The following is a 27288-nucleotide window of genomic DNA, read 5'->3' on the forward strand; positions in this document are numbered from 1 at the left end:
TTAGAAAAGGCAGAGGAACCAGAGGTCAAATTGCCAACATCTGCTGGATTCATCGAAAAAGCAAGAGAGTTCCAGAAAAACATCTATTTCTGCTTTATTGACTATCCCAAAGCCTTTGAGTGTGTGGATCACAATAAACTGTGGGGAATTCTGAAAGAGATGGGAATACCAGACTACTTGACCTGCCTTTTGAGAAATCTGTATGCAGGTCAGGAAGCAACAGTTAGAACTGGACATGGAACAACAGACTGCTTCCAAATAGGAAAAGGAGTCTGTCAAGGCTGTATATTGTCACCCTGCTTATTTAACTTATATGCAGAGTACATCATGAGAAATGCTGGACTGGATGAAGCCCAAGCTGGAATCAAGACTGCCAGGAGAAATATCAATAACCTCAGATATGCAGATGATACCTCCCTTATGGGAGAAAGTGAAGAAGAAAGAACTAAAGAGCCTCTTGATGAAAGTGAAAGAGGAGAGTGAAAAAGTTGGCTTAAAGCTCCACATTCAGAAAACGAAGATCATGGCATCTGGTCCCATCACTTCATGGCAAATAGATGGGAAAACAGTGGAAACAGTGGCTATCTTTTGGGGCTCCAAAATCACTGCAGATGGTGACTACAGCCATGAAATTGAAAGACGTTTACTCCTTGGAAGGAAAGTTATGACCAACCTAGATAACATATTAAAAAGCAGAGACATTACTTTGTCAACAAAGATCTGCCTCGTCAAGGCTATGGTTTATCCAGTAGTCATGTATGGATGTGAGAGTTGGACTGTGAAGAAAGCTGAGCACTGAAGAATTGATGTTTTTGAACTGTGGGTTTGAAGACTCTTGAGAGTCCCTTGGACTGCAAGGAGTTCCAACCAGTCCATCCTAAAGGAGATCAGTCCTGGGTGTTCATTGGAAGGACTGATGTTGAAGCTGAAACTCCAATACTTTGGCCACCTGATGTGAAGAGCTGATTCATTTGAAAAGACCCTGATGCTGGGAAAGGTTTAAGGCAGGAAAAGGGGATGACAGAGGATGAGATGGTTGGATGGCATCACCAACTCAATGGACATGAGTTTGGTTAAACTCTGGGAGTTGGTGATGGACAAGGAGGCCTGGCGTCTGCAGTCATGGGGTCGCAGAGTCAGATACGACTGAGCAACTGAACTGAACTGAACATACTACCTAGATTTTATATTTTTTGAAAAGTGAAGTGTTTTCACTAAATTCCAACTTTACAAAAATTAAATAAAAAAAGCATTTCTTATTCATCTCCAAAATATGGAAATAGCTCATGCACCTCAATAGAAACACTCTGTCAAAAAAAAAAAAAAATGGGCCAAAGATCTAAATAGACGTTTCTTCAAGCAGACATACAGATGGCTAAAAAGCATATGAAAAGATGGTCAACATCACTAATTATTAGAGAAACGCAAATCAGAACTACACAAGGTATCACCTTATACTGGTCAGAATGGCCACTATCAAAAAGCCCATAAACAATAAATGGTGGAGGGAGTGTGGAGAAAAGGGTACCCTCTTACACTATTGGTAAGAATGTAAATTCATATAGCCACTATGGAGAACAGTACGGAGGTTCCTTAGAAAACTAAAAACAGAGCTACCATATGATCCCTGGTGGCTCAGAGGTAAAAGAATCTGCCTGCAATGTGGGAGACCTGGGTTGGATCCCTAGGTCGGGAAGATCTCCTGGAGAAGGAAATGGCAAGCTACTCTAGTATTCTTGCCTGGAAAATGCCATGGACAGAGGAACCTGGCAGGCTACAGTCCATGGGGTTGCAAACAGTTGGACAGGACTGAGCGATTAACACACTGTATGATCCAGCAATCCCACTCCTGGGCATATACCATAATTTGAAAAGATACATTCACTTCAATGTTCACTGCAGCACTATTTACAATAGCCAGGACATGTAAGCAATCAAATGTGCATCAACAGAGGATGGATAAAGAAGATGCGGTACGTATGTACAATGAAATATTACTCAGACATAAAAATGAATGAAATAATGCCATTTGTCGTAACATCGATGGACCTAGAATTGTCATACTGAGTGAAGTCAGACAGAGAAAGACAGATATATGATATAGTTTGTAAATGGAATCCAAAAAAAGAGTATAAATAAAAAAAACTTATCTACAAAACAAAAATGAAGTTATAGATGTAGCTCTGTACATGTGTAGACAATAAAACTTATGGGTACCAGGGGGTAAGGGACAAACTGGGAGATTAGGATTGACATATATACACTACTGCATATAAAACAAATCATAAGAACCTAGTGTACAACACAGGGAACTCTACCTACTCCTCGGTAATGGCCTATATGGAGAAACAATCTTAAAAAGAGTGGACATATGTACGTATATAACCAATTCATTTTGTTGTACACTTGAAACTAACACAACACTGTAAATCAAATATACTCCAATAAAATTTTTTTAAAAAACCATTACAATGTATTATTAGCATATGAAGCTTTATAATAAATTATATTGATTCTACTGTTTTAGTACTCAAGAGAAACTGCTTTTGAAAATTCACAAAAAATGTTTCAGTCAACTCCCAGCAAAGAAATATTTACTGATCACGTTCATTACATTTATGTGCTAATAGGTAAACATAACAATCAGTTCCCATTAGTCCCAGAATGTCATCTCTTCAATAACACACATCAAGTTGACAACCTTTCTGAAAAGGCGTAGATAATATTTTTAGACATCAGTAGAGCATGGAAATAGAAAAAGAACATTATTGGAAAACTGTGGAGTATGAATAAAGTCTCTAGTCTAGTTAATTATACTATTCCAATATTAATTTCTTAGTTTTAACAAAAAGGGGAAGTTGGGGTAATTATAGAAGAACTCTTCCATAAAAAATATTTCAAAGTAAAAAGTTAAAAAAGAAAAAGCAACCACTCAAAACCAGATCTTTAGATCTTCTTTAAATATCAGCACTGCCCAATAGAACTTTTTATGTTAACAGATGTGTTCAACATCTGCACTGTGCAATATGGCAGCTACCAGCTATATCTGCTCATTAAGTAAGTACTTGAAACACGATCAGCCTACAGACACTATGGAAAACACGATGGAGGATCTTAAGAACTGAAAATGGAACTACCACAACGATCCTGAAATTCCACTTCTGGAAATATATTCAGAAGAAACAAAAATATTAACTTGAAAATATACATACACTCCCATGTTCATAATAGCATTATTTATAGTAGCTAAGACATAGAAAAAAACCTAAGTATCCATTCATGGATGAATGGAAAAGAAGTTGCGGCACACATACACTTTTTAAAAAAACTATAGCTGAATATTCCACTGTGTGTGTGTGTGTGTGGGGGGGCATATAAACACACACAGTGGGATATTATTCAGCCATATATATATTAAAAAAGAAGGAAATTCTGCCATTTCTGATAAAATGGATGTGCCATGAGGGCATCAAACTACATAAAACAAGTCAGACAAAGAAAGACAAAGTTTATATTTTCATTTATATGTAGAATTTAAAACAAACTCATTGAAAAAGATCAGATTTGTGGCTATCAGAGGTGGGGGGGTTGCAGATTGAAGGCAGAGTTGGCTGTAAAGTGGAAGTAAAATAAAATTTTAAAAATATATGGTATTTTTTTATTTGAAATAAAAGCAAACTTTTGATGGCATTATCTTACTAAATTAAAATATAAGAGACTTTGTTTTTTTATTCTGAAAGAGAAAAATGTATCTGATGAAGAAATTTACTTATGGTAAATTTAAGGTAAAATCCATTGCAGTTTCTAAAAAGATTTAAAAAAATAATAATGCCATGCTAAATACACAATACTCTCAACAGCATTTGATTTAGGAAAACAGTTTGTCCATCTGGCCCAGTCAGAGTAAAAGCACTAGAAAATAACCAGAGTTTTGCATCATCTGCATAAATGAGCAGGTGAAGAAATGTCAGAAAATACAACCTTACCTGAGGGACTTGGAGCGGGTCTCTGTAATGGTGGTCTGAAACCTGGAGCTTTAGAAGTATCAGACTGATGTAAGGGATCTGAATTTGGCAAATATGAGGATTTTCCTGATAGCATAGATTCTGGTGTTGACTGAGATGAAACAACAGATCCTCCCCAGAAGGCATGAGCAGAAGTCGGGCTATTTTCAAACAATGTGCTAAAGGGCCCAAATGGTAAGGGGGCACTGAAATTGGGAGCAATAGGCTTATTTGCTGGATGTACTGAATTTTGACAAGCACTTTGTGTACTTAAGGTCGAAGGTAGCTGGACAGAGGAGGGAACACTGTGAGGTCTTTTAATGTGATTGACACTGAGGACTGCAACAGATGAATTCTGCACTGGAGCTGGATTCTTGTGAGGGGCAGTTGTGCCATGAGGGGGTGGTCTAATAGCAGGTGGTTCCACTTTAGGAGGAGGCTGGGAGCATCCCATTTGTGTCTGAGGCATAGGGTAAGTCACTGGGGCAGTAGAAGGCACCGCCACTGGAGCAGAACTTGTGGTTGCTAAAGGAGGAGCAGTCATTCTGACTTCCGGGGGAGGAACCTGAGACTGCTGAAGAGGTGGTCTTGGCTCCTGAGAAGCAGATCCCGGAGGCTGCTGCTGAGTAGAATGAACTGATGAACTCCCAGAAGAACTGCTGCTGTTTGGAGGTCTACTGTTTGTTGTTTCTACTACTGGTGGACTACCTGCTTCCGGTTCAGAGGAAGATGCCCCTTTATTTGGAGATGCTGTTCCACAATCCAAAGGGCTGTTTCTAGAAACTCCTCCTGGCTGGGCTGGTGGTGACGGGGAAGATGGGGATGATACTGGGTAGTGTTCTTTGGCAGTAGGCATAGGATATGTGGCATTTGTGGGTGCAGTGCTGTTGTTGCTTGCTGTGGTTGTGACTGTTGTGGTGGTGGCATTGGATGTCTTCACAACTGTGACAAAAAGCTGCCTTCTAACAGAAGGTGAACTCGGACTGCCATTTGTAGATGTACCAGGCACCGTTGAAGCTGATGAACTGGTTGTAGTTGTTGGACTTGAAGTTAAAGAACCTGCTGAATTCACCTGAGAACCGCTGCTATTCTGATTGCTATGGCGAGGCACCATGTGAGGCTTAGGCGAGTTAGTAGCTCTGGCAGGGCTCAAAGGCCTGACAGGAAAAGGACCCCAAGTGGATTGAGCTGGTGGAAAAGTACCTCCAAAGTGGGTCATGGGCAACCTTGGTGGACGGATCTGCTGGAAAGTCTGAGCAGCAAGCAAAGCATGTGCAAACTGTGGAGGAGGATATGCTAATGGAAGAGAAACTGGAAAACCAGGCCTCACATTATTCACTGGATTCTTAATGGTTTTGTGAGTAGATGCAGAAGAAATTGCAGGCACAGTAAGTGCTGTGGCAGTTTGAGATGTTGATGACAGAGCTACAGTCGTCATTTTAATTCCCATTAAGGAGCTGTTAGCAGCAGTGGTGGTAGGTGCTGATGACCCTATTTTGGAATTTGCTGAGGAGCTTTTCAAACGATTCTTTGGAATGAGTTCATCAATTTCTTTGTCTGGATCCTTGATCAGAGCATTGATCAACTGAGTTGCCTGTCTTGTTGATTCAGTGCCACCCCTACAAGTTGACCAAAAAAAAAAAAAAATTAGGTCCAATTTCCCCTTTTTAAGATATATAAGGCCTAAATTCATTTGTGTGTACACTGCATATGTATGCACATATATACAGAAAACAGATAAAAAGCTGAAGCAGCAAGTTTTCTATTTTTGAGGTATTTTGCAAGCAAAGCGATAAACTGTCCAACACACCACTCTATCTTTCAAAAGAGAAACAAATTACTTCTTTTCAAAAAATTTAATTTCACTATTGTTTCCTCAGGCTAAGCAATCATTTTCCTACTGTGAAATACATTCTAGATCGAAAAATCACTGCACTTAAAACCCTACATAATCCATATTGTTACCATTAAGTTAAACAATTGATCAATATTAAAAACAGTACAATTAAGCAAGAATAATAACATCACTGAGTAAGAAAACAGTCTTATTTTAAATTCAGGTATGTAAAATGGCTCTATTTACAGCATGTTTACTACTGGTTTCTTTATAAGTAGAGTGATTATTGTAACTATTTTGGACAGATGTCTCAAAATGAGAGAAGAATCCTGATAATGTCAACAATGGCCATAACGTCAAAATCCAGTCTTCAATGTTTAGGAATATATGTGACTGAATGGAAAACCTTATGGAAACCCCGAGGTGGAAATTACTCATAAAGGGTTTCTGCTTTCCCTCTTCTCTGGGTAAGGCAAGTGTGACCACACCTACGCCAGAAGAGGCATAAAAAAGATAGAAGAGGAGGATAAATATAAAACAGAGTGAATTAATTGCCTTCTTCCTGTTGAGGCAAGTTATTAAACTATCAGCCCCTCTATTATTATGAAGGGCACCAGTCTATCACAACCAAATTTATGATTTCTTACAATATCATCTTTAAGGCTATTACAGCTTAGAAATACTCAAATATTCAATTCAAAACAAATATCTACTTCAGATTTATATCTATTACTGAGCTCATACTCTAAGTATACAATCTGAGAATAATAAATCTCAAATGCTAATTTAAGAGAAAGATGGAAAACTACTAAAATGTGTTAGAAATCCATTCCTTCTTAAAAATTCTCAGAATAAGTTTTAAGAATGCCTTTTAAATGTTTATATAAGGAAAAATTATTCAAATCTTTGTCATACATACAAAAAAGAAAAATTCTTTTTAAGTCCTTTAAAATACTTCATAAGAACATATAAATTAGAAAAACAAATTTTAAGAGTTATTTTCTCCAACACGAATCAAATTTTCATTTAAAAGTATGCTATTAAATACAAAGTTCCATTGAAAACTCACATGCTTATCTATAATTTTTAAGCTCTAGTGCAATAAATATAAAGGGAAAAAAAATAAGAGACAAAATTTTGCCTTATAGTTATTATCCGGTCTCCCGTCTTGTCTTTCTGCTTATCAATATCTATGTGTGCACCAGTGAACTCCCGAATCGCATTAATATTACAGCCTCCTCTTCCAATCACTCTGGATATCACTGTTGATGGAACAGATACTTTCTTTGACCTGTTTAATGGTTAGAAAAATAAATTAAGCTAATTCATAAATATCAGTCATTGTAATTAAGATAGTTATACTAAAATATGTTTCTATAAATGCAGAACATTGTTGAATAAGCCTCTTCTACCTAGTCTCATCCTAAATGATACAAGGCAACTGAGAGCCACAGGAAAAAAGAGAGAGTGAGTTTCTCATATTATTACCAAAAACTGTTTGCTTTTTTGACTTTTATCCTTCATTATGATCTATACAGCACATCCATGTAGACATACACTGTGTAAATGCAACTACTAATAGCAAATAAGACAAATGGGTTCCCACCCACATATATTGACTATGTAGAAACCAAGTAAGAAAATTATAACACGATGTCATAAGTGCTCTAACAGGGTATCATAAAGACACATTGATAGGGGTGTCTAATCTAGCCCAAGGAGTTAAAAAAGATTTATTGTGAGTGCCTTTAGGTGTCTGACTTACATTCTTGTTTTTATTAACCAATATATAACCGAAAGGATGATACTAAAAATTCATGTTTTCCTGTTTTCTTCTAGAAGCCTTCAAATGATTATCCACAAATATGGACACTTGCTAAGGTATGTTTAGTTGTGTGAGGAAATAGAAAAGCCTGTTGGAATTCCAAAAAGCAAAACCCACCTAACACAAAATTACTCAGATTCAGCAAAGGTAGATATAAATTTCCTACAAGTCTAAACTAAAGAGTACTTCTAAAAGAAAAACAGTATAACTCTCAATAAAAAGAATGAGCCAATTATGCTTCAATGAATAAGTAAATTATTCACAATAGATTAAATATTAAATTAGAATTTTTTTAAACAGTAGTGTTTAAAAACCTTGCCTCTCTGCCCTTTTATATATATAACTAACTCACCTGTTAATTCCTTTTCTCTTACAGAACATGACTCAGGGATCATTATTTTAAATTAGTTAAGAATTTGTTTGTATACTATCATATAAGATGCATGCAGGGACTTCCCTTGGTGGTCTAGTGTTTGGGAATCTGCCTTCCAAAGGAAGGGATGAAAATTTGATCTCTGGTTGGGGAACTAAGATCCCACATGCCCTGGGGCAACTAAGCCCAGGCACCCACAGCTAGAGAGCCTGAGTGCTTCAGAGTCTGTTTGCTGTAACAAGTGAAGCCCACAAACCACAAGAGGAGCCCAAGTGCTGCAACTGGAGATGCCCACAACAGCAACGAAGACCCGGTACAGCCAGAAATAAGTAAGACCGCATGCAAAAATGGAATTATCTGGCTTTTTATATGAGAGCATGGATGATGGAACCTGGTGAGTCCCAGTCCATGGGGTCGCAAAGAGTCGGACATGACTGAGCGACTAACAATGAGAATGAACTCTGGTGTTACGATTTTAATTAGTTCAATAGCCGTGTGACAGACAGAGATGAAGACAGAGAGGGAGGCTGAGGGGAAGTCTTGGCCAAAAACAGGAAAAGAAATGTACATTATACTTTTTTTTGGATCACATCCTTTCTTGGTAGGTGGTATCTTACCACCTTTCAGTTTCTGGGATACTGTTTTACTTTTAACACATTATTTAAAAAATCCCAAGCAAAATACAGTAAAATATTTCAGTTCTAAAACTCTTGAAGTAAAAATATTCTATGATTTGAAGACAAGAATAGTTTAAAACCAATATTTATTTACTCTCCAAATATTTATAAGCATGTGGTAGACACTATCTACTGGGCTTCAAGGTTACAAGAAGAATAAGACAATCTCACCTTAAAGAAATTAGTTCACTACCAAAAGCCAGTATCTATGCAGGTGAAGCACACACAATGACCTAACTTTTTATGTAAAATCTCCCAGTTTTGAAAGTATTAACATATACTTTTTTCCATATAAAATATAGTGTAGGTTGTCTCCATTGGCAGCCCTGGGCCACCAGTTTGACTGCAGCATTTGGAATAGTTAGGGGAATTTAATCACAAGGTACACTGTTACTTCTCTGTGAAATAGAGCACATATAAAAAGAATGGGAAAAACAAATAATCAATTACCTCCTTACAACCTCTTTCCATCCTTCTTCCCTCTTCTGTCCACGCTTGGGACTTGCTACTGTTAACTTCCCATTTGGAGAGGAAAGGGGAGATGGACCAGATTTTGTGCAAGTGGAGAGAGAATTACTGGTCACTTCACTGATAGTCTCTGACAATCTTTAACAAGGAGGAAAAACACATTAACTATAGAACAGATGAAGAATTTTTTAATGATAACAGCAAACTAACACATGATTTTATTCTTTATTTTTTTAATATTATGAATAAATGAGAGAAATTTTATTTTTCATTTTCCAATACTGGGCATAATATGAAGGGGCAATTTTAAGAAGATATTATCTAGAGGTCAAATATAGCGGAACTGAAATACAATAACAATCTCTGAAAAACCACAACCGATACTTGTCATGGGTTAACAATTCAAATGAAGAAATTACATAGTTGTTCTTTAATTTAAAGAACTGTACCTTCTTTAAGAACAAGGACAAACACTTACTTTGTCTTTTTCATTTGACTGCTTTACTAAAAAATTCAAAGACAAAGTGTTTCATAACTATACTGTAAATTGTGAAAATAAAAATTGGAGCTCACTTTATTGAAGTCTTGCCAGAAACAGATTTTCTCTCCTCCTTTGGAAATGTAACCAGAACTGATGGCTGTTTCTTGCTGGTCACAGTGGTAGTGACCACGGCAGGTGAATGATTGTCACTCTTTCGGCTGCTGTTGCTGTTACTACTTTCATCACTGCAACTGGAAATTCTCATGTTATCACTATCTCCACTCTCGCTGGTACTGCTGCTTTTGGACTCTCCGTTCACCTTCTCTGGCTGACTGTATGAGATTGGTAGTGGATCATCAAATATAATTTGAACGTTTTCCGGAGTAATTTTATTTTTCCTGTTTTTCCTCTTTGAACTGGTTGTAGTTATGGTATTATTTCTTTTACCATGGGAACCTGCCAAAGTGGTCCAGGTTGCAGATATACCTATGGTAGTAGTGGTTGTGGCACTTGGAGGCTCTGTCAAGACTTCAGGCTCATCTGTAGAAGCAGTAATACCAAATTAGCAAGTTCTAGTGTTCTTGCCATATATTTAGCTTTAAGCACTTGACAAAAATAAACCGAGAGGCTACTTTACTACTACTTTTAGATATAAAGTCATCAGTCATTCCATCATTCACTAGTAATGAGATGGATATGATTATTCTATTCTCTCTGTTCCTAAGTTCTAAACAACATATACTAGAAGTTATAAAAAAATATTTCAGGGGACCTTCTTGATAGTCCAGAGGCTAAGACACTACACTCTCAATGCAAGGGACCCACGTTTGATTCTTGGTCAGGGAACTAGATCCATCATGCCACAGATAAAATCTTACATACTGCAAGTAAAGACCCTACATGCCGCAACTAAGAAAGGATCCTGTGTTCTGCAACTAAGACCTGCTGCAAACAAATACATAAATAAACATTTTTTAAAAATTTGGAATTATTTTGGGAATGAATATGTACTATATGTTACATATTATTCATAATTATTAAATTTCTCAAGTGTCATAATGTCATTGTCATTACATAAAATAATGTTCTTTTTTGGGAAATACTGCTCAAGTATTTAGGGGTGATTCTGTATGATGTGTACAATATATATAAGACTATTCAGAACAAAAAGAGGAAAAATATAAATGTGCCACAATGTTATATGAATCTAGGTGACTTGCAGGTATTCATCATACTAATTCTTAAAATTTTCTGTAGCCTGAAATTTTTCAAAATAAAAGACTGGAGGAGAGGGAAATACACACATACACACCATACATATTTGGTGGTTTAATGACAGTGGTTCTTTCTAACAATATCCTTACCTCAAATGATTTTTAGTTAGAAAGTAATTAAAAGTGATTTCCTCATTTAAGAAAAATCTGAACATGGTCTTGCCTGTAGATGAAATTATGGAAGTACTGATAATTTTTTTTATGATTTTATGTATTTATTCCAGGTGCAATGTCAGACACCTGCAATTTATTTTCAGATAGCTTAGGGAAAAAAAAATATGTATATATACTCAGAGAAAAGGATAAAGCAAATATAGTAAAATGTTTGTTTTTAAATCAGGTGAAGGGTATTCAGGTGTTTGTTGTATCATTCTTTCAACTTGTGTGTGGGTTTGGAATTGTTTACAATAGAAGTGGGATGAAGTCAATAAATAAAAAGAGCATATAAATACTTTAGGGTTTAATAATGTAAAAGATCTACTGTTATCTTGACTCATTGATATTTAATGTTATCTTAAGTTATTTACATTTAATGAAATGTTAATTTTGAATAGAATGCATTATATGAAAGAAATTAGACGATTTAGAGAAAATACCTTCAACTTTATGCTTTTCTTTTTCTTGAGCAGCTTGGAGTTCAAAGTTTTCTTTATTTTTGGCTTCAATTTCTTCTAGCTTTCTTCTTTGTTCTTCCTTTTTCTTTCGCCTCTTCTCCTTTCTCTTTTCTCGTTTGGCAGCCAAAGCCAGCCTTCGACTTTCTTCCCTTAACTATTAAAGAATCAATAAAACAGAATTACAACACTGGAATTTTCATTGGAAAAATGTTGTCACATAATGTCATTCATCATAAAGGTACTGGGATACCATAAAATTCAAAGTTATTTTAGTTCAACTCACTGATCAAAATCATACTCAAATCACTATAAAGAGAAGATAATCCTTTTAAATGTCAAGATCAAATTAATGACAAAAGACAACCCAATTTCAAAATGGATGATTGATAAAGATATATATAACTCCACAGTCACTAAGGAAATGTAAATTATTAGAGGTATCAGATAGCAGAAGTTTGGGAAAATGAATTCTTTCCTACACTGCCATTGGTATAAATATTAGAGTTTTTGGAAAGGTAATTTAAAAGCCTTCTATGAAAATTACAAACTGCTTATCCTAAGAATATATTCTATAAAATGTCTACCCTCTAGTAGAAAAATATAGGTTTAATACTTTCCATTGCAAAAGTTGATTACTATGGTAGTAAAGGGGATAAATTAACAACAGTATACATTTACAGAACACTGAGCTGTGCTCACATGCTCAGTTAGGTTGGACTCTTTGCAACTCCAAGGACTGTAGCCCACCAGGCTCCTCTGTCCATGGGATTCTCCAGGCAAGATATACTAGAGTGGATTGCCATTTTCACCTCCAGAGAATCTTCTAGACCCAGAGATCGAACCCACCTCTCCTGCATCTCCTGCACTGGCAGGCAAATTCTTTACTTCTGGTGCCACCTGGGAAGCTATCTATATATTTTATGCGCATTTTAAATATACGTCAAAACAACGATACTCAGTTTATGGAAAATGTCACAATAGCCTAACTAATGAAACCAGTGCTTAGAGATAACCTTATATGCTAAATCAGATTTAAGTTTCTTGAGAAAAAGTCTGATTTCATTTTTTTAGTCTCCAGCCTTTGATAGTCACTCCTCTTCCCTTTTGAAATAATCCCTGTTCAGGGTGACTGAAAGGTTTTGCCACCTTGAAAGTTTTCATATCGGGAGGCAATGCACCATAATTACATTTTCTTGGGTAAGAGATTAAGATTTTTGTTTTTGGAAAGATAAATAATTAAGGAGAATCTATAGAAAATCAGATACTTTCTCAAGCAGATGGATTTCAGGGAAGAACACAAATGGAAACTGGAGATATATAATTTTTTGCATAGCATCTGCCCCCTAGAAACTTTTGCTGATCTTCCAAAAGTACCCAAGCTTCCTCTCAGTTCAGGTCAATTCAATCGCTCTGTTGTGTCTGACTCTTTGCGACTCCATGGACTGCAGCATGCCAGGGTTCCCTGTCCATCACGAACTCCCAGAGCCTGCTCAAACTCATGTCCATTGAGTCAGTGATGCCATCCAACCGTCTCGTCCTCTGATGTCCTCTTCTCCTGCCTTCAATCTTTCCCAGCATCAGGGTCACTTCTTTGCATCAGGTGGCCAAAGTATTGGAGCTACAGCTTCAGCAACAGTTCTTCCAATGAATATTCAGGACTGATTTCCTTTAGGACTGACTGGTTGGATCTCCTTGCAGTCCAAGGGACTCTCAAGTCTTCTCCAATATCACAGTTCAAAAGCATCAATTCTTTGGGGCTCAGCTTTCTTTATAGTCCAACTCTCACAACCATACATGAACACTAGAAAAACAATAGCTTTGACTAGATGGACCTTTGGTGGCAAAGAAATGTCTCTGCTTTTTAATATGCAGGTGGACCATAGCTTTTCTTCCAAGGAGCAAGCGTCTTTCAATTTCATGGCTGGAGTCATCATCTGCAGTGATTTTGAAGCCCAAGAAAATAAAGTCTCTCACTGTTTCCACTGTTTCCCCATCTATGCCATGAAGTGATGGGACTGGATGCCATGATCTTAGTTTTTTGAATCCTGAGTTTTAAGCCAGCTTTTTCATTCTCCTCTCTCACTTTCATCAAGAGGCTCTTTAGTTCTTCCATTTCTGGCATAAGGGTGGTATCATCTGCATATCTGAGGTTACTGATATTTCTCCTGGCAATCTTGATTCCAACTTGTGCTTCATCCACCCCAGCATTTCACATGATGTACTTTGCACGTAAGTTAAATATGCAGGGTGACAATATACAGTCTTCATGTACTCCTTTCCCATTCTGGAACCAGTCTGTTGTTCCATGTCTGGTACTAACTGTTGCTTCTTGAACTGCACTAAGATTTCTCAGGAGGCAGGTAAGGTGGTCTGATATTCCCATCTCTTTCAGAATTTTCCACAGTTTGTTGTGATCTACAGAGTCAAAGGCTTTGGCGTAATCAATATTGCAGAAGTAGATGTTTTTCTGGAACTCTCTTGCTTTTTCTGATCCAACGGATGTTAGCAACTTGATCTCTGGTTCCTCTGCCTTTTCTAAATCCAGCTTGAACATCTTGAAGTTCACAGTTCACGTACTGTTGAAGCCTGGCTTGGAGAATTTGAGCATTACTTTACTAGCATGTGAGATGAGTGCAATTGTGCGGTAGTTTGAACATTTTTTGGCATGTTTATGTAGGCCAGTTTGATTGAGAATAGTAGGAAATCACTTTCAGATAGCATATCAGTGGTCTTGATTACCTAAGGTCCCACAGGGCATTTTACTCTTATCTTTTACTCTGCTGGAAATGACACTGTAGTTGTTCTTGTTCAGTTACTCAGTCATGTCTAACTCTTTGTGACCAGATGAACTGAAGCCTACCAGGCTTCCCTGTCCTTCACTGTCCCTGGGAATGTCGCAAACTTATGTCCATTGAGTTGATAATGCTATCCAACCATCACATCCTCTGTGGCCTCCTACTCTTCTGCCCTCAGTCTTCCCCAGCATCGGGCTCTTTTCCAAAGAGTTGGTTCCTTGAATCAGGTGGCCAAAGCACTGGACCTTCAGCTTCAGTATCAGTCCTTCCAATGAATATTTAGGACTGATTTCCTTTAGGATTGAGTGGTTTGATCTCCTTGCTGGCCAAAGGATTCTCAAGAGTTTTCTCGAGCACCAGTCCAAAAGCATCAATTCTTTGCTGCTCAGCCTTCTTAATGTCCAGTTCTCACATCTGTACATGACAACTGGGAAAACCATGGTTTAGACTGTATGCACCTCTGTGAAAAGTGATGTCCCTGATTCTCAGTATGCTGTCTAGGCTGTCACAGCTTTCGTTTCAAGGAGCAAGCATCTTTTAATTTCATGGCTGCAGTCACCCTCTGCAGGTGATTTTGGAGCCCAAGAAAAGAAAGTCTGTCACTGTTTGTATCCCCATCTTATCTTCCATGAAGTGATGGGACCAGATGCCATGATCTTAAGGTTTCTGCACCTTGAGTTTTAAGCCAGCTTTTTCACTCTCCCCTTTCACCTTCACTAAGAGGCTCTTTGGTTCCTCTTGGCTTTCTGTCATCTGCATATCTGAGGTTATTGATACTGCTTCTAGCAATCTTGATTCCAGTTTATGATTCATCCAACCTGGCATTTTGCATGATGTACTCTGCATATAAGTTAAATAAGCAGGGTAACAATATGCAGCCTTGAGGTACTCCTTTATCAATTTTGAACCATTCCATACCATTCCTTTGTTCCATGTCCAGTTCTAACTTGCTTCTTGACATGCGTACAGATTTCTCAGGAGACGGGTAAGGTGGTCTGGTATTCCCATCTCTTTAAGAACTTTCCACAGTTTTTTGTGATTCACACAGTCAAAGGTTTTAGTTTATTAATGAAGCAGAAGTAGATGTTTTTCTGGAACTTTCTTGCTTTTTCTATGATCCAACAGATGTTGACAATCTGATCTCTAGTTCCTCGGCTTTTCTAAATCCAGCTTGTATACCTGGAAGTTCATTGTTGAAGCCTAGGCTGAAGGATTTTGAGCATTACCTTGCTAGCATGTGAAATGAGCACAATTGTGTGGCAGTTTCAACAATTTCACAATTGTGTGGTAGTTTCTTTGGCATTGCCCTTCTTTAGGATAGAAAGTGAGAACCTTTTCCAGTCCCATGGATACTGGTGAGTTCTCCAATTTGCTGTCATGAGTGTGGAACTTTAATAGCATCAAAGTTTAGGATTTGAAACAGCTCAGCTGAAATTCCATCACCTCCACTAGCTCTGTTTGTAGTAATGCTTCCTAAGGCCAACTTGAGTTGACACTACAGGATGTCTGGCGTTAGGGGAAGTGACCACACCATTGTGGTTACCTGGGTCATTAAGATCTTTTTTGTACAGTTTGTCTGTATATTCTTGCCACCTCTGTTTCTCTGCATTATTCACTTAAGAAGGCTTTCTTTCTTGTCTCTCCTTGCTATTCTTCAGAACTCTGCATTCAGTTGGATATATCTTTCACTTTTGCCTTTTGCTTCTCTTAAAAAATATATATATTTTGGTTCCACTGGGTCTTAGCTGTGGCATGTGGGATCTAGGAATCAAACCCAGGCCCCCTGCATTGGGAGCTCAGAGTCTTAGACATTGGGCCACCAGAGAAGTCTCTCGCTTTTCTTTTCTCAGTTATTTGTAAGGCCTCCTCAGACAACAATTCTGCCTTGTTGCATTTTTTTTTTCCCTTGGGGATGGTTTTTGTCACCATCTCCTGTACAATGTTACAAACCTACATCCATAGTTCTTCAGGCCCTCTAACAAATCTAATCACTCGAATCTATTTGTCACGTCCACTGTATAATCAACATTTCAGTTCAGTTGCTCAGTCATGTCTGACTCTTTGCGACCCCATGAATCGCAGCATGCCAGGCCTCCCTGTCCATCACCAACTCCCGGAGTTCACTCAAACTCACGTCCATCGAGTCTGTGATGCCATCCAGCCATCTCATCCTCTATTGTCCCCTTCTCCTCCTGACCCCAATCCCCCCCAGCATCAGAGTCTTTTCCAATGAGTCAACTCTTCGCGTGAGGTAGCCAAAGTACTGGAGTTTCAGCTTTAGCATCATTCCTTCCAAAGAAATCCCAGGGCTGATCTCCTTCAGAATGGACTGGTTGGATCTCCTTGCAGTCCAAGGGACTCTCAAGAGTCTTCTCCAACACCACAGTTCAAAAGCATCAACTCTTCGGCACTCAGCTTTCTTCACAGTCCAACTCTCACATCCATACATGACCACTGGAAAAACCATAGCCTTGACTAGACGGACCTTTGTTGGCAAAGTAATGTCTCTGCTTTTCAATATGCTATCTAGATTGGTCCTAACTTTCCTTCCAAGGAGTAAGCGTCTTTTAATTTCATGGCTGCAGTCACCATCTGCAGTGATTCATAAGGGACTTGATTTAGGTTATACCTGAATGGCCTAGTGGTTTTCCCTACTTTCTTCAATTTAAGTATGAATTTGGCAATAAGGAGTTCATGATCTGAGCCACCCTCAGCTCCGAATCTTGTTTTCATTGACTGTATAGAGTTTTTCTAACTTTGGCTGCAAAGAATATAACCAGTCTGATTTTGGTATTGACCATCTGGTGATGTCCATATGTATAGTCATCTCTTGTGTTTCTGGAAAAGGATGTTTGCTATGGCCAGTGTGTTCTCTTGGCAAAACTCCACTAGTCTTTGCCCTGCTTCATTTTGTACTCCACGGTCAAACTTGCCTGTTACTCCAGGTATCTCTTGACTTCCTACTTTTACCTTCCAGTTTCCCATGATGAAAAGGACATCTTTTCTGTGGTGTTACTTCTGGAAGGTCTTGTAGGTCTTGAAAGAACCGGTCAACTTCACCTTCTTCAGCATTAGTGGTTAGGGCGTAGACTTAGATTACTGTGATGTTGAATGGTTTGCCTTGGAAACGAACTGAGATCATTCTGCTTTTGGGACAGGCACCACCAAACACATCCCACAGGGCGTTTTAAAAACTTTTATCTTTTACTCTGAGTGAAATGGTACTGTAGGGTTTTGGGCAAAACAGTGATCTGATCTAAGTGATACAAGATGATACAAGTGTTAAGCAGAGAACAGATTGCAGAGCAGTGATGGAATCAGGGAGATTAGTTAAATGACTACTGTGGAAATAAAGGTAAGAGATGATATTAGTGACCTGAACCAGAGTGAGAAGTGATGAATAGTGACTAGGATTTCAGATAGAGATCCAAGGCAAAGGTCACTCGATTTTGCAACAGAGTGGAGAAAAATCAAAGATCATATCAAGATTTTTAGCCTCAGCAGTTACAGAGTTGTGGGTTTGGAATAGGCAAAGATCAGGAGTCCATATTTGGACAGTAAGTATGAGACGTTTAATTAGGTTTCCACAAGGACATGTTGAGTAGCTAGCTGGATATAAGAGACTAGAGCGTAGGGAAGAGGTCTGGGCTAAAGATACAGATTTTGGATCAGCTATTATATAAAGGTAAGAAGCAGGATGAGATGATCAATGGATAAAGAAGATCTGTAAAAAGGTAAATGGCTTAGCAACTAAGAGGAGATGTGAGGAGGAACTAGAGACACAGAAGGAATACTCAGAAAGATTAAGAGAGTGTGTAATATAATGGAGGCCAAGTAAAGAGAGTATATCAAGTGTTACTAGGTTTAGTGAGATAAGGATAGAGAAGTAACCATTGGATTTAGCAACATGAGAGTCCCTGGAGACCATAAAAACATAGTTTTGGTAGAGCTGAGGGAAGGACAACCTAGCAGGAACAGATACAAGAAAAAAGGAACTGGAAATTACCAAAGTAGACAAGGAGTTCTGCTGCAAATGGGAGCAAAGAAATGGGCTTGCAGCCAAAGAAACAGAGGCAGGGGAAAGGTACTGGAGAAATCAAAAGCTTTCTTAAGACTGGATAAAGAAATGTGCATGACGATGAGGATGATTCAGGAAAGAGAGCAGAATGATATAGAAGAAAAGAGAATTGCTACAACAATGTTTTTGAGTAAGCCATAGCAGACAGAAAATATGATCTAGCTCACAACTGGAGGGATTGGTTACAACAAGTTTATCCAGTAACTATTAGGAAGTATATGGGTACAGGGGTTTGTGAGTTGGGAAGACAAGAGTGGAGGAAGTCTCTAGCAGTTTTCTTCTGGTGCTTCAGTTTTCTCACTGATTGGAGCAGAATGAAAGAGCATCAACTGAGGCTGAAAAAGAATATATACTAGATGTCACAGGATAAAGGAGAAAGAAACAATGGTCTAGATGAGTGGCAGAATAAACTAGGGAAATATATAGTTTGACTACTGGGCAGCATTAAAGGGTTCACTGTCACACATTTAAAGTAAAATTAGTCATCAAGATTGATGCTTTTTTTTCCCCCCTCTTAGAAACTTACAGTTACTAGGCTTGAGGTAAGAATAACGAGAAGGAAGAGTCAGGCCAGTGAAGGGTGGCATTATAAATGGATCCGACTATTTACTGGTAGACAGAATGTTTCCAGGATTGTTGGAGGCAGCTTTACTCTAGCAAGAGTAAAGCTGAAAAGAGGTGATAATCAGAGAATGAAATGTATAAAACTGTGATTGTGAGGTGGGCATATGAATCAGTTCAGTAGTGGCAAAAAAAAACAAACAAAAAAGAAAACATCCATTAGAAATATTTTAAAAATATACCCTACATAATTCCCTAAAAGCTTAATGAACGTTTACAAAGGGGAGAAATAGGAAGCGATAAAGTACAGGGGTAAAAACATTAAAAATGCAGACCAATAACATCCACCATGGATTGTAACAGCCCAAAACATAACCTAGTTGTTAGTGTCCTAAGAGATCAAGCAACTAACTGCGAGTATTCCAAAGTTAGACCAGAGGAACTGCTCCAGAGCATGAACTCTTGCACATAGTAAACAGTCAGTGAATCAAATGTTTGCTGCATAAGGATAAGGGAATCTGATAAATATAACAAGCAGTATTGAGCAGCAATTTTCACAAATCTATTACCCAACATTTTCAAATTAGAAAGGTTGATCAAAGCAATAAGTTATCCATGTAGAACATCCACAAGCAATAAGTTATCCAGTAATTTTCTAGTGGAGTCTTTAGGGTTTTCTATGTAGAAGATCATGTCATCTGCAAACAGTCGGAGTTTTACTTCTTTTCCAATTTGGATTCCTTTTATTTTTCTGCACTGATTGCTATGGCCAAAACTTCCAAAACTATATTGAATAGCAGTGGTGAAAGTGGGCACCCTTGTCTTGTTCCTGACTTTAGGGGAAATTTTTTCAATTTCTCACCATTTAGGATAATGTTTGCTGTGGGTTTGTCACATATAGCTTTTATTATGTTGAGGTATGTTCCTTCTATTCCTGCTTTCTGGAGAGTTTTTATCATAAATGGATGTTGAATTTTGTCAAAGGCTTTCTCTGCATCTATTGAGATAATCATATGGTTTTATTTTTCAGTTTGTTAATGTGGTATATTACATTGATTGATTTGCGGATATTGAAGAACCCTTGTATTATCTTTGACAAAGGAGGCAAGAATATACAATGGAGTAAAGACAATCTCTTTAACAAGTGGTACTGGGAAAACTGGTCAACCACTTGTAAAAGAATGAAACTAGAATACTTTCTAACACCATACACAAAAATAAACTCAAAATGGATTAAAGATCTAAATGCAAGACCAGAAACTATAAAACTCCTAAAGGAGAACATAGGCACAACACACTCCGACATAAATCACAGCAGGATCCTCTATGATCCACCTCCCAGAATACTGGAAATAAAAGCAAAAATGAACAAATGGGACCTAATTAAACTTAAAAGCTTCTGCACAACAAAGGAAACTATAAGCAAGGTGAAAAGACAGCCTTCTGAATGGGAGAAAATAATAGCAAATGAAGCAACTGACAACTAATCTCAAAAATATACAAGCAACTCCTGCAGCTCAATTCCAGAAAAATAAACGACCCAATCAAAACATGGGCCAAAGAACTAAATAGACATTCCTCCAAAGAAGACATACGGATGGCTAACAAACACATGAAAAGATGCTCAACATCACTCATTATCAGAGAAACGCAAATCAAGACCACAATGAGGTACCATTTCACGCCAGTCAGAATGGCTGCGATCCGAAAGTCTACAAGCAATAAATGCTGGAGAGGGTGTGGAGAAAAGGGAACCCTCTTACACTGCTGGTGGGAATGCAAACTAGTACAGCCACTATGGAGAACAGTGGTGGAGATTCCTTAAAAAACTGGAAATACAACTGCCTTATGACCCAGTAATCCCACTGCTGGACATACACATCGAGGAAACCAGAATTGAAACAGACACGTGTACCCCAATGTTCTTCGCAGCACTGTTTATAATAGCCAGGACATGGAAGCAACCTAGATGTCCATCAGCAGATGAATGGATAAGAAAGCTGTGGTACATATACACAATGGAGTATTACTCAGCCATTAAAAAGAATACATTTGAATCAGTTCTAATGAGGTGGATGAAACTGGAGCCTATTATACAGAGTGAAGTAAGCCAGAAAGAAAAACACCAATACAGTATACTAGCGCATATATATGGAATTTAGAAAGATGGTAACGATAACCCTGTATGCGAGACAGCAAAAGAGACACAGATGTATAGAACGGACTTTTGGACTCTGAGGGAGAGGGAGAGGGTGGGATAATTTGGGAGCATGGCATTGAAACATGTATAATATCATATATGAAATGAATCGCCAGTCCAGGTTTGATGCATGATACTGGATGCTTGGGGCTAGTGCACTGGGAAGACCCAGAGGGATGGCACGGGGAGGGAGGAAGGAAGGGGGTTCAGGATGGGGAACATGTGTACACCTGTGGTGGATTCATGTTGATGTATGACAAAACCAATACAATATTATAAAGTAATTAACCTCCAATTAAGATAAATAAATTTATATTAAAAAAATAAGTTATCCATGTAGAACATCCAAGTTAAACTAGATAAGACCAACTTCAATGATGTTTCTAAATCAGAAATGGTGGAGCCAGAATGTACCAAGTCTCAAATGGCAAAAAGGTATGTTTTTCCAGATGTAAATCATAAGCAAAAAATTGTGAACCAAACCCTAACACATGTCAATCTGATAATTTGCCAAATACACTAGAAAGAAGCTGCAGTTCAAGCAGAATAGTCTCCTCCATAATCTAAAATTCTATCTATATACCACCCTCATTCAAAACTGCTTATAAAGTATCAATGCATGTGGAATAATTTACATCTAATTAATTTATGATTAAGAATTAATATTATGGGGAAATATGCAATGACACTGAAAGAAGTTTCTTTCGAATTGCTTTAAATCTGAGGCCTTGAAAGCATGAACATCAAGGTTAAGAAAGGCTGGCAAGAATTCAAGGAAACAACACTTATGTACTGCTGATGGTATTAGGGAAATACTCTGGAAGTATCAAACTTAAAATATACTGACTCATGTGAAGAAACAAACTTATTCCATAAAAATGAAAGTGCCAAAATATAACAAAATATGTATAATAATGTTTATTGCAACATTACGTGTAGTGACAATACTGGAAACTTACTATGTAGTATATTATGCAGTTATAAATCACAATGAATTGAAAATCTTTTTCAGTTATTTAGAGTGGGAAAAGCAAGTATTAGAGTATTATGTTTACATGATTCTTTTATTTTAAGTATACTATCTTCACATACATGGATATTTATGTGTTCAACAAATGTTTACTAACATGCCAGGCATCATTTTGTGGTTCATACATTCTAGTGGTAGAGAGAGACAAACAAGTTAAGTAAAATGCAGTATTTAGAATATCAGAACATGAAAATAAAGAAGGGAAGAAAAGTCAAAAGATGTGAAAGGGAGACTAAAATATGAGGCAACTTTGCAGAGTTCACAGTTTACACTGCACATATTGTAACAAAGAAAACCCCATTCATGTTGATTAAGAATAGACATGCACAACTGGACATATGCCTAAATGCTGTTTGACTTTGTAATCCACAGGCTTGCAGTATATTCCTAAATGTATTTTATGTAATGTATAAACAACAAAGGGATGAAACAAAAATTTTATTTAAAAACAGACATCTATGTGTCAGCTAAGAAAAAGGATGCTTTCTACAACTGTGTTTTTGTTTAGTTGCTAAGTCGTGCCCCTCTCCTTTGTGACCCCAAGGACTGTAGCCTTCTAGGCTCCTCTATCCATTGGATTTCCCAGGCAAGAATACTGGAGTGGCTTGCCATTTCCTTCTCCAGGGGATCTTCCTGACCCAGGGATCAAATTTGTGTCCTTTGCATTTGCAGGAGGGTTCTTTACCACTAAGCCACCAAGGAAGCCCTTCTAAGATTTATAACAATGCAAAAAGAAACAATATCATTAAATAATACTTAGAGAATCTAACATTTAAAAATGAGAGAGTAATGCAAAAACAGGATATTATAATAACTGTAAGGAGGAAGCACTAAAACGCAGGTGGACTTCAATTAAGGGGAGCAAGGAAACCAGGGAATTTAGAACAAAAAAGAAGTAGATTTAAATTCTATCCTAGATTAGGTAAATTACTTAATATCCCATAGATTAGTTTCTCCATCTGTAATGTGAGGGTAATAACACTTCTATAGAGAAGATTCAAATAATTTATATTCTCTCATATAATTTGACCCTACATATTGCCTGGTATTTTAGTAAACATTAAATAAATACTAGACACAACTGGTCATATTTCACTAGCTGGTTATGCCTTGGTCGTGTATGTCTTCCTAGTGCATTTGGTACTTCTGATAAATCTGTTGGCAACAAATTACAAGGTCCAGGATCAGTGTAGTACAGATTTGGATGAGGATTAAGAAAACATTAGTTGAGATAACTGAGCATTATAGAGGCTAGGCTCTCTAACTTCCAGACAGGTAAAGTAATTGTTACGGAGATTATAACAATCTGTTCTCAGGATATTATAATACTATAATATTGTATTATAATAGCCTGTAACAATCACTGTAACAATTGTTACAGTGATTATAACAATATGTTTATATTCAATTAAAACCTCAAAGTGGCCAAAAAAAAGCTAATTTTTATTTGATCAGAATATAAACTAGAAAATTTTTTTAAATGAAAAACCTTAATATTAAATATATTTTTCAGAAAATAAGAGTATTTTTACATTGACTTTAGAAAAAAATGTTTAAAATAGTTTTATTTTCTTCATGCAAGATGAAATATGTAGCTTAACATAGTAAGTCTAAACAAAAAGAATGTACCTGACTTTAATGAAAAATATTCTAATATACAACTAACTTGTGAACAACATGGGCTTCAACAGGCCCATTTCATGTGAACTCCTTAAAATAAATAAGTACTAAAATCCTACACAAATTGCAGTTGGTTGAAATCCATGGACTTGAAACTGCAGATATGTAGGGCCCAACTCTAAAGTTACACATGGATTTTCAACTGCATGCGGGAGTGGTCAGTGCTCCAGCCCCACAATCACTACATATTTGAAAAGTTCACGTTAAACTTTATAGCATTTTTAACCTATTTAAAAAAGATAAAACATGGCAGAATATATATTCTATAATATTCAATACCAACAAATTCTTTTCCTTCTATGATTACTATTTCTATAATATTACATTCTAGAGGACAGTTCGTGATAGAACAGAGAGTAAAGAAGCAGCTATGGGACTGTCCAAACTATACCATGTTTGGAGTATTTTACTCCCTGCAGGAATAATAGGGATGATGCTGTAGTATGCCTGAAAGAGATTTGGATGGGATTAACAGAACATTTGTTGAAATACCTGAGCACTAGAGGCTAGGCTCTCTCACTTCAAGATCAATGCAATTTCTACAATAACATTTTGGTAATTTAACCATAAAGAAAACTATTTTAATGATATAACAATATTTAAAATACTCAAATTCTACCAGTTGAGCCAAACTTGGAGAGAAAACCACATACATAATTTAAAGCTAAAGCAAAACAAAGCAAAAAACCACAGATTACAAATAAGGAGGAAGAAAAGCAGAAAGGAAAAAAGTAGATAATATTTTTCATATGGAAAGGTTATCATATGGAAAGGTTACCTTTTCCAAGTCTAACTCCTCTAATAAAATGCTGGCATTTTTGTTTGCTTCAGCAGCCTGTCTATCTTTGGCTTGTACTATTGATTCCATACAAAGGTGACACTTCTTCAGCATCTCCTAAAACAAAAAAATTAAGATGTTTCTAACCTCAAAATAATTAAAACTTAGAGAGATTCCTGAAAACATGAAAATATTAAATAAGGTACTCGAATGAACACAAGCAGTAAAGATCAATAGTAGGGCAAAAAGGGTGCAAATAAAAACATAATTTAAATGGCATGTTTTTTTAAATACATAAGCAAAGAGCCTCTACTGTTCTTCAAAATAACGTCCATTTGACTGGTACTAAAATTATTTAGTCCTATAATTTTAAAAATGAGAACTCATACTGCAAATAGAGCTGCAACAATCTGTTAGGTGGTTAACAGGCTAAAGGAAAGGGGCAATGTCAACAAAAGAAAACGAGTTTAAAAAATTTTTAAATACTTATTTGGCAAGAACTGTTCTCAAATACTTAGTTTATTTCTGTAACTTCTTATGCTAGAATCATTCATAAGAAACAATATAGACTTTTCTCTCATTTCATTTTCAGAACACACTTTTTGACAGGAAAGGGATATTTCCATGCTAAGATAAAGCCTTATTTTCAATCTCTGTCCCCCTACATAGAGACCAATGATATCTAGGAATACTAATTCTCCTGACAAAAATCTAGAGGCAGGCAAGACAGTGGATTAACTATGTTAAACCAAAAATTAATGAGAAAAGTTGCTGTCACACAATAACTGAGAAAATGAAAGACATTTTTACATTTTTCAGAAGCATGTTTCAGGATTTCATTCCAATATTTTGATTTCAATTAGAATTCTAAAGGGATTTATTTTATGTTCTCTACTTTTCCTGCAAAAAGATCCTAGCAAATTCAGTCTTAACCTGACAGTCTGATTTTTATATTATGTTGAACATGTTAAGAGTTTTCTTGACCATAAGTAAAAGTACTATGCTGATTTTTGTTTAAGTATAAAAAAAAATTCACTGACTTGTTCCTCTCAGAAGAGTTATCAGTCTGGATAGATTATATCACTAATGAATAGTAACAATAACTTGCTTTAGGTTGTTTATTATCAACATTAAAATTAAATTAGCTTAAGTACTATCTAAAAAGCTAAAGTAATTCTATCATAGAAAATGTTTTATTACTTCATTAGGTACTTCATTAGTAAATACTCCGAAGAGTTTCTTAAATAGCACACTTCATTCCCAAATACTACATAAATGAAAACAGTTATATGCCACACATCATTGCTCAAACTAAGGCTTCTTTTCTTAATGTGGAATATACAAATATATAAAAGCCAAATGGGATCCCAAGTTCATAGAGTGGGGATGAATTCAATCAGCGTATTACCTTATCAGTGATCGTCGCTATGTATCTCATACATTCAGAGTCTGATGGAAACTGATTGACTTCTTTGACTAAGTAGCGCACCACTTTCACATGACCCTAAAAAACAGAAATCATTGTCAGACTGAAAACAAACTCTATCAGAATTCAGTAAATCCAGTCTGTCTGAACAATTTCATTGACATTAGTGCCACAAAATAAAGAGTTAAGTTGGGTATTATTGGCATTTCAAATAAAAAAGTGGAGTAGGAAATGGCAACCCACTCCTGTATTCTTGCCTAGAAAATTCCATGGACAGAGGAGCCGGGCAGGCTACAGTGCATGGGGTCACAAAGGGTCAGACATGACTGAGCAACTGAGCACATAAACAAAAAAAGAGACAGGCTTTGGTTTTAATGAATTAGATAAATCTACACTGTTCACTTTCATTCCAACTCCTGAAAAGATACAGAATAATTTGAGCTAAAATTCTGGTCAGTCAGTGTTAGTCTAAACCATTCTGAATTTTAAAAGAGATAACCAAAAGTCAGTATGAAGAAATACATGATATGTGTGAAAAAAAAACCTCACCTTCCCCCCAGTCCCAGCTAACTCATTAGATCTTAGCATCCTATTTCCATTTTAAGCATCAAAAGAGTAGAAATAACAATTTTGTTCTTTTTTTTCAGATAAAAACTGAATGGATAGTACTGTACTAGGTAATGCAAAGGAAATAAGATACAGTTGCCTAAAGCTTGAACGATGGTTATATTATTTACTGTTGATAAAATTCACTATGTTAAAAATGTTTAGACCCTATTCAAGAGACTCTCTACTTTCTCTAATCTATACTATTACTGACACAACACCTCTAAACAGATGGATAAACATATGTTTATAGTTAGTACATTTCCTCTGTTGCCTTTATTTTTTTCCTTCTCATCTACATCTTTTAAAATTACCCGTATCTTTTAACTAAACAAACATTTCTCCAAAGACATACAGATGGCTAATAGACACATGAAAAGATGCTCAGCATTACTCACTATTTGAGAAATGTAAATCAAAACCACAAAGTGGTATCATCTCACACGGGTCAGAATGGCCACCATCAAAGTCTACAAACAATAAATGCAGGAGAGGGTGTGGAGAAAAAGGAACCCTCTTACACTGTTGGTGGGAATGCAAACTGGTACAGCCACTATGGAGAACAGTGTGGAGGTTCCTTA

The 27288-nt window shown here is 36.8% G+C and overlaps 1 protein-coding gene across 2 annotated transcripts in view; it reads right to left on the bottom strand.

The window, feature by feature from the left end:
• Nucleotides 1-27288, bottom strand: part of ANKRD17 (ankyrin repeat domain 17) — a 167422-nt gene that overhangs the window by 15015 nt on the left and 125119 nt on the right. For both annotated transcript variants that reach the window (XM_052641727.1, XM_052641728.1), the window contains exons 23-29: nucleotides 26084-26179; nucleotides 24676-24792; nucleotides 11536-11707; nucleotides 9758-10205; nucleotides 9167-9322; nucleotides 6983-7132; nucleotides 3987-5623 (exon numbers count right to left, since the gene is read on the bottom strand). In XM_052641727.1, coding sequence (XP_052497687.1) covers nucleotides 3987-5623; nucleotides 6983-7132; nucleotides 9167-9322; nucleotides 9758-10205; nucleotides 11536-11707; nucleotides 24676-24792; nucleotides 26084-26179 — 2776 coding nt within the window. The remainder of the gene's footprint in view (nucleotides 1-3986; nucleotides 5624-6982; nucleotides 7133-9166; nucleotides 9323-9757; nucleotides 10206-11535; nucleotides 11708-24675; nucleotides 24793-26083; nucleotides 26180-27288) is intronic.

This window comes from Budorcas taxicolor, chromosome 6 (genome assembly GCF_023091745.1).
Source record: "Budorcas taxicolor isolate Tak-1 chromosome 6, Takin1.1, whole genome shotgun sequence".
NCBI lineage: Eukaryota > Metazoa > Chordata > Mammalia > Artiodactyla > Bovidae > Budorcas > Budorcas taxicolor.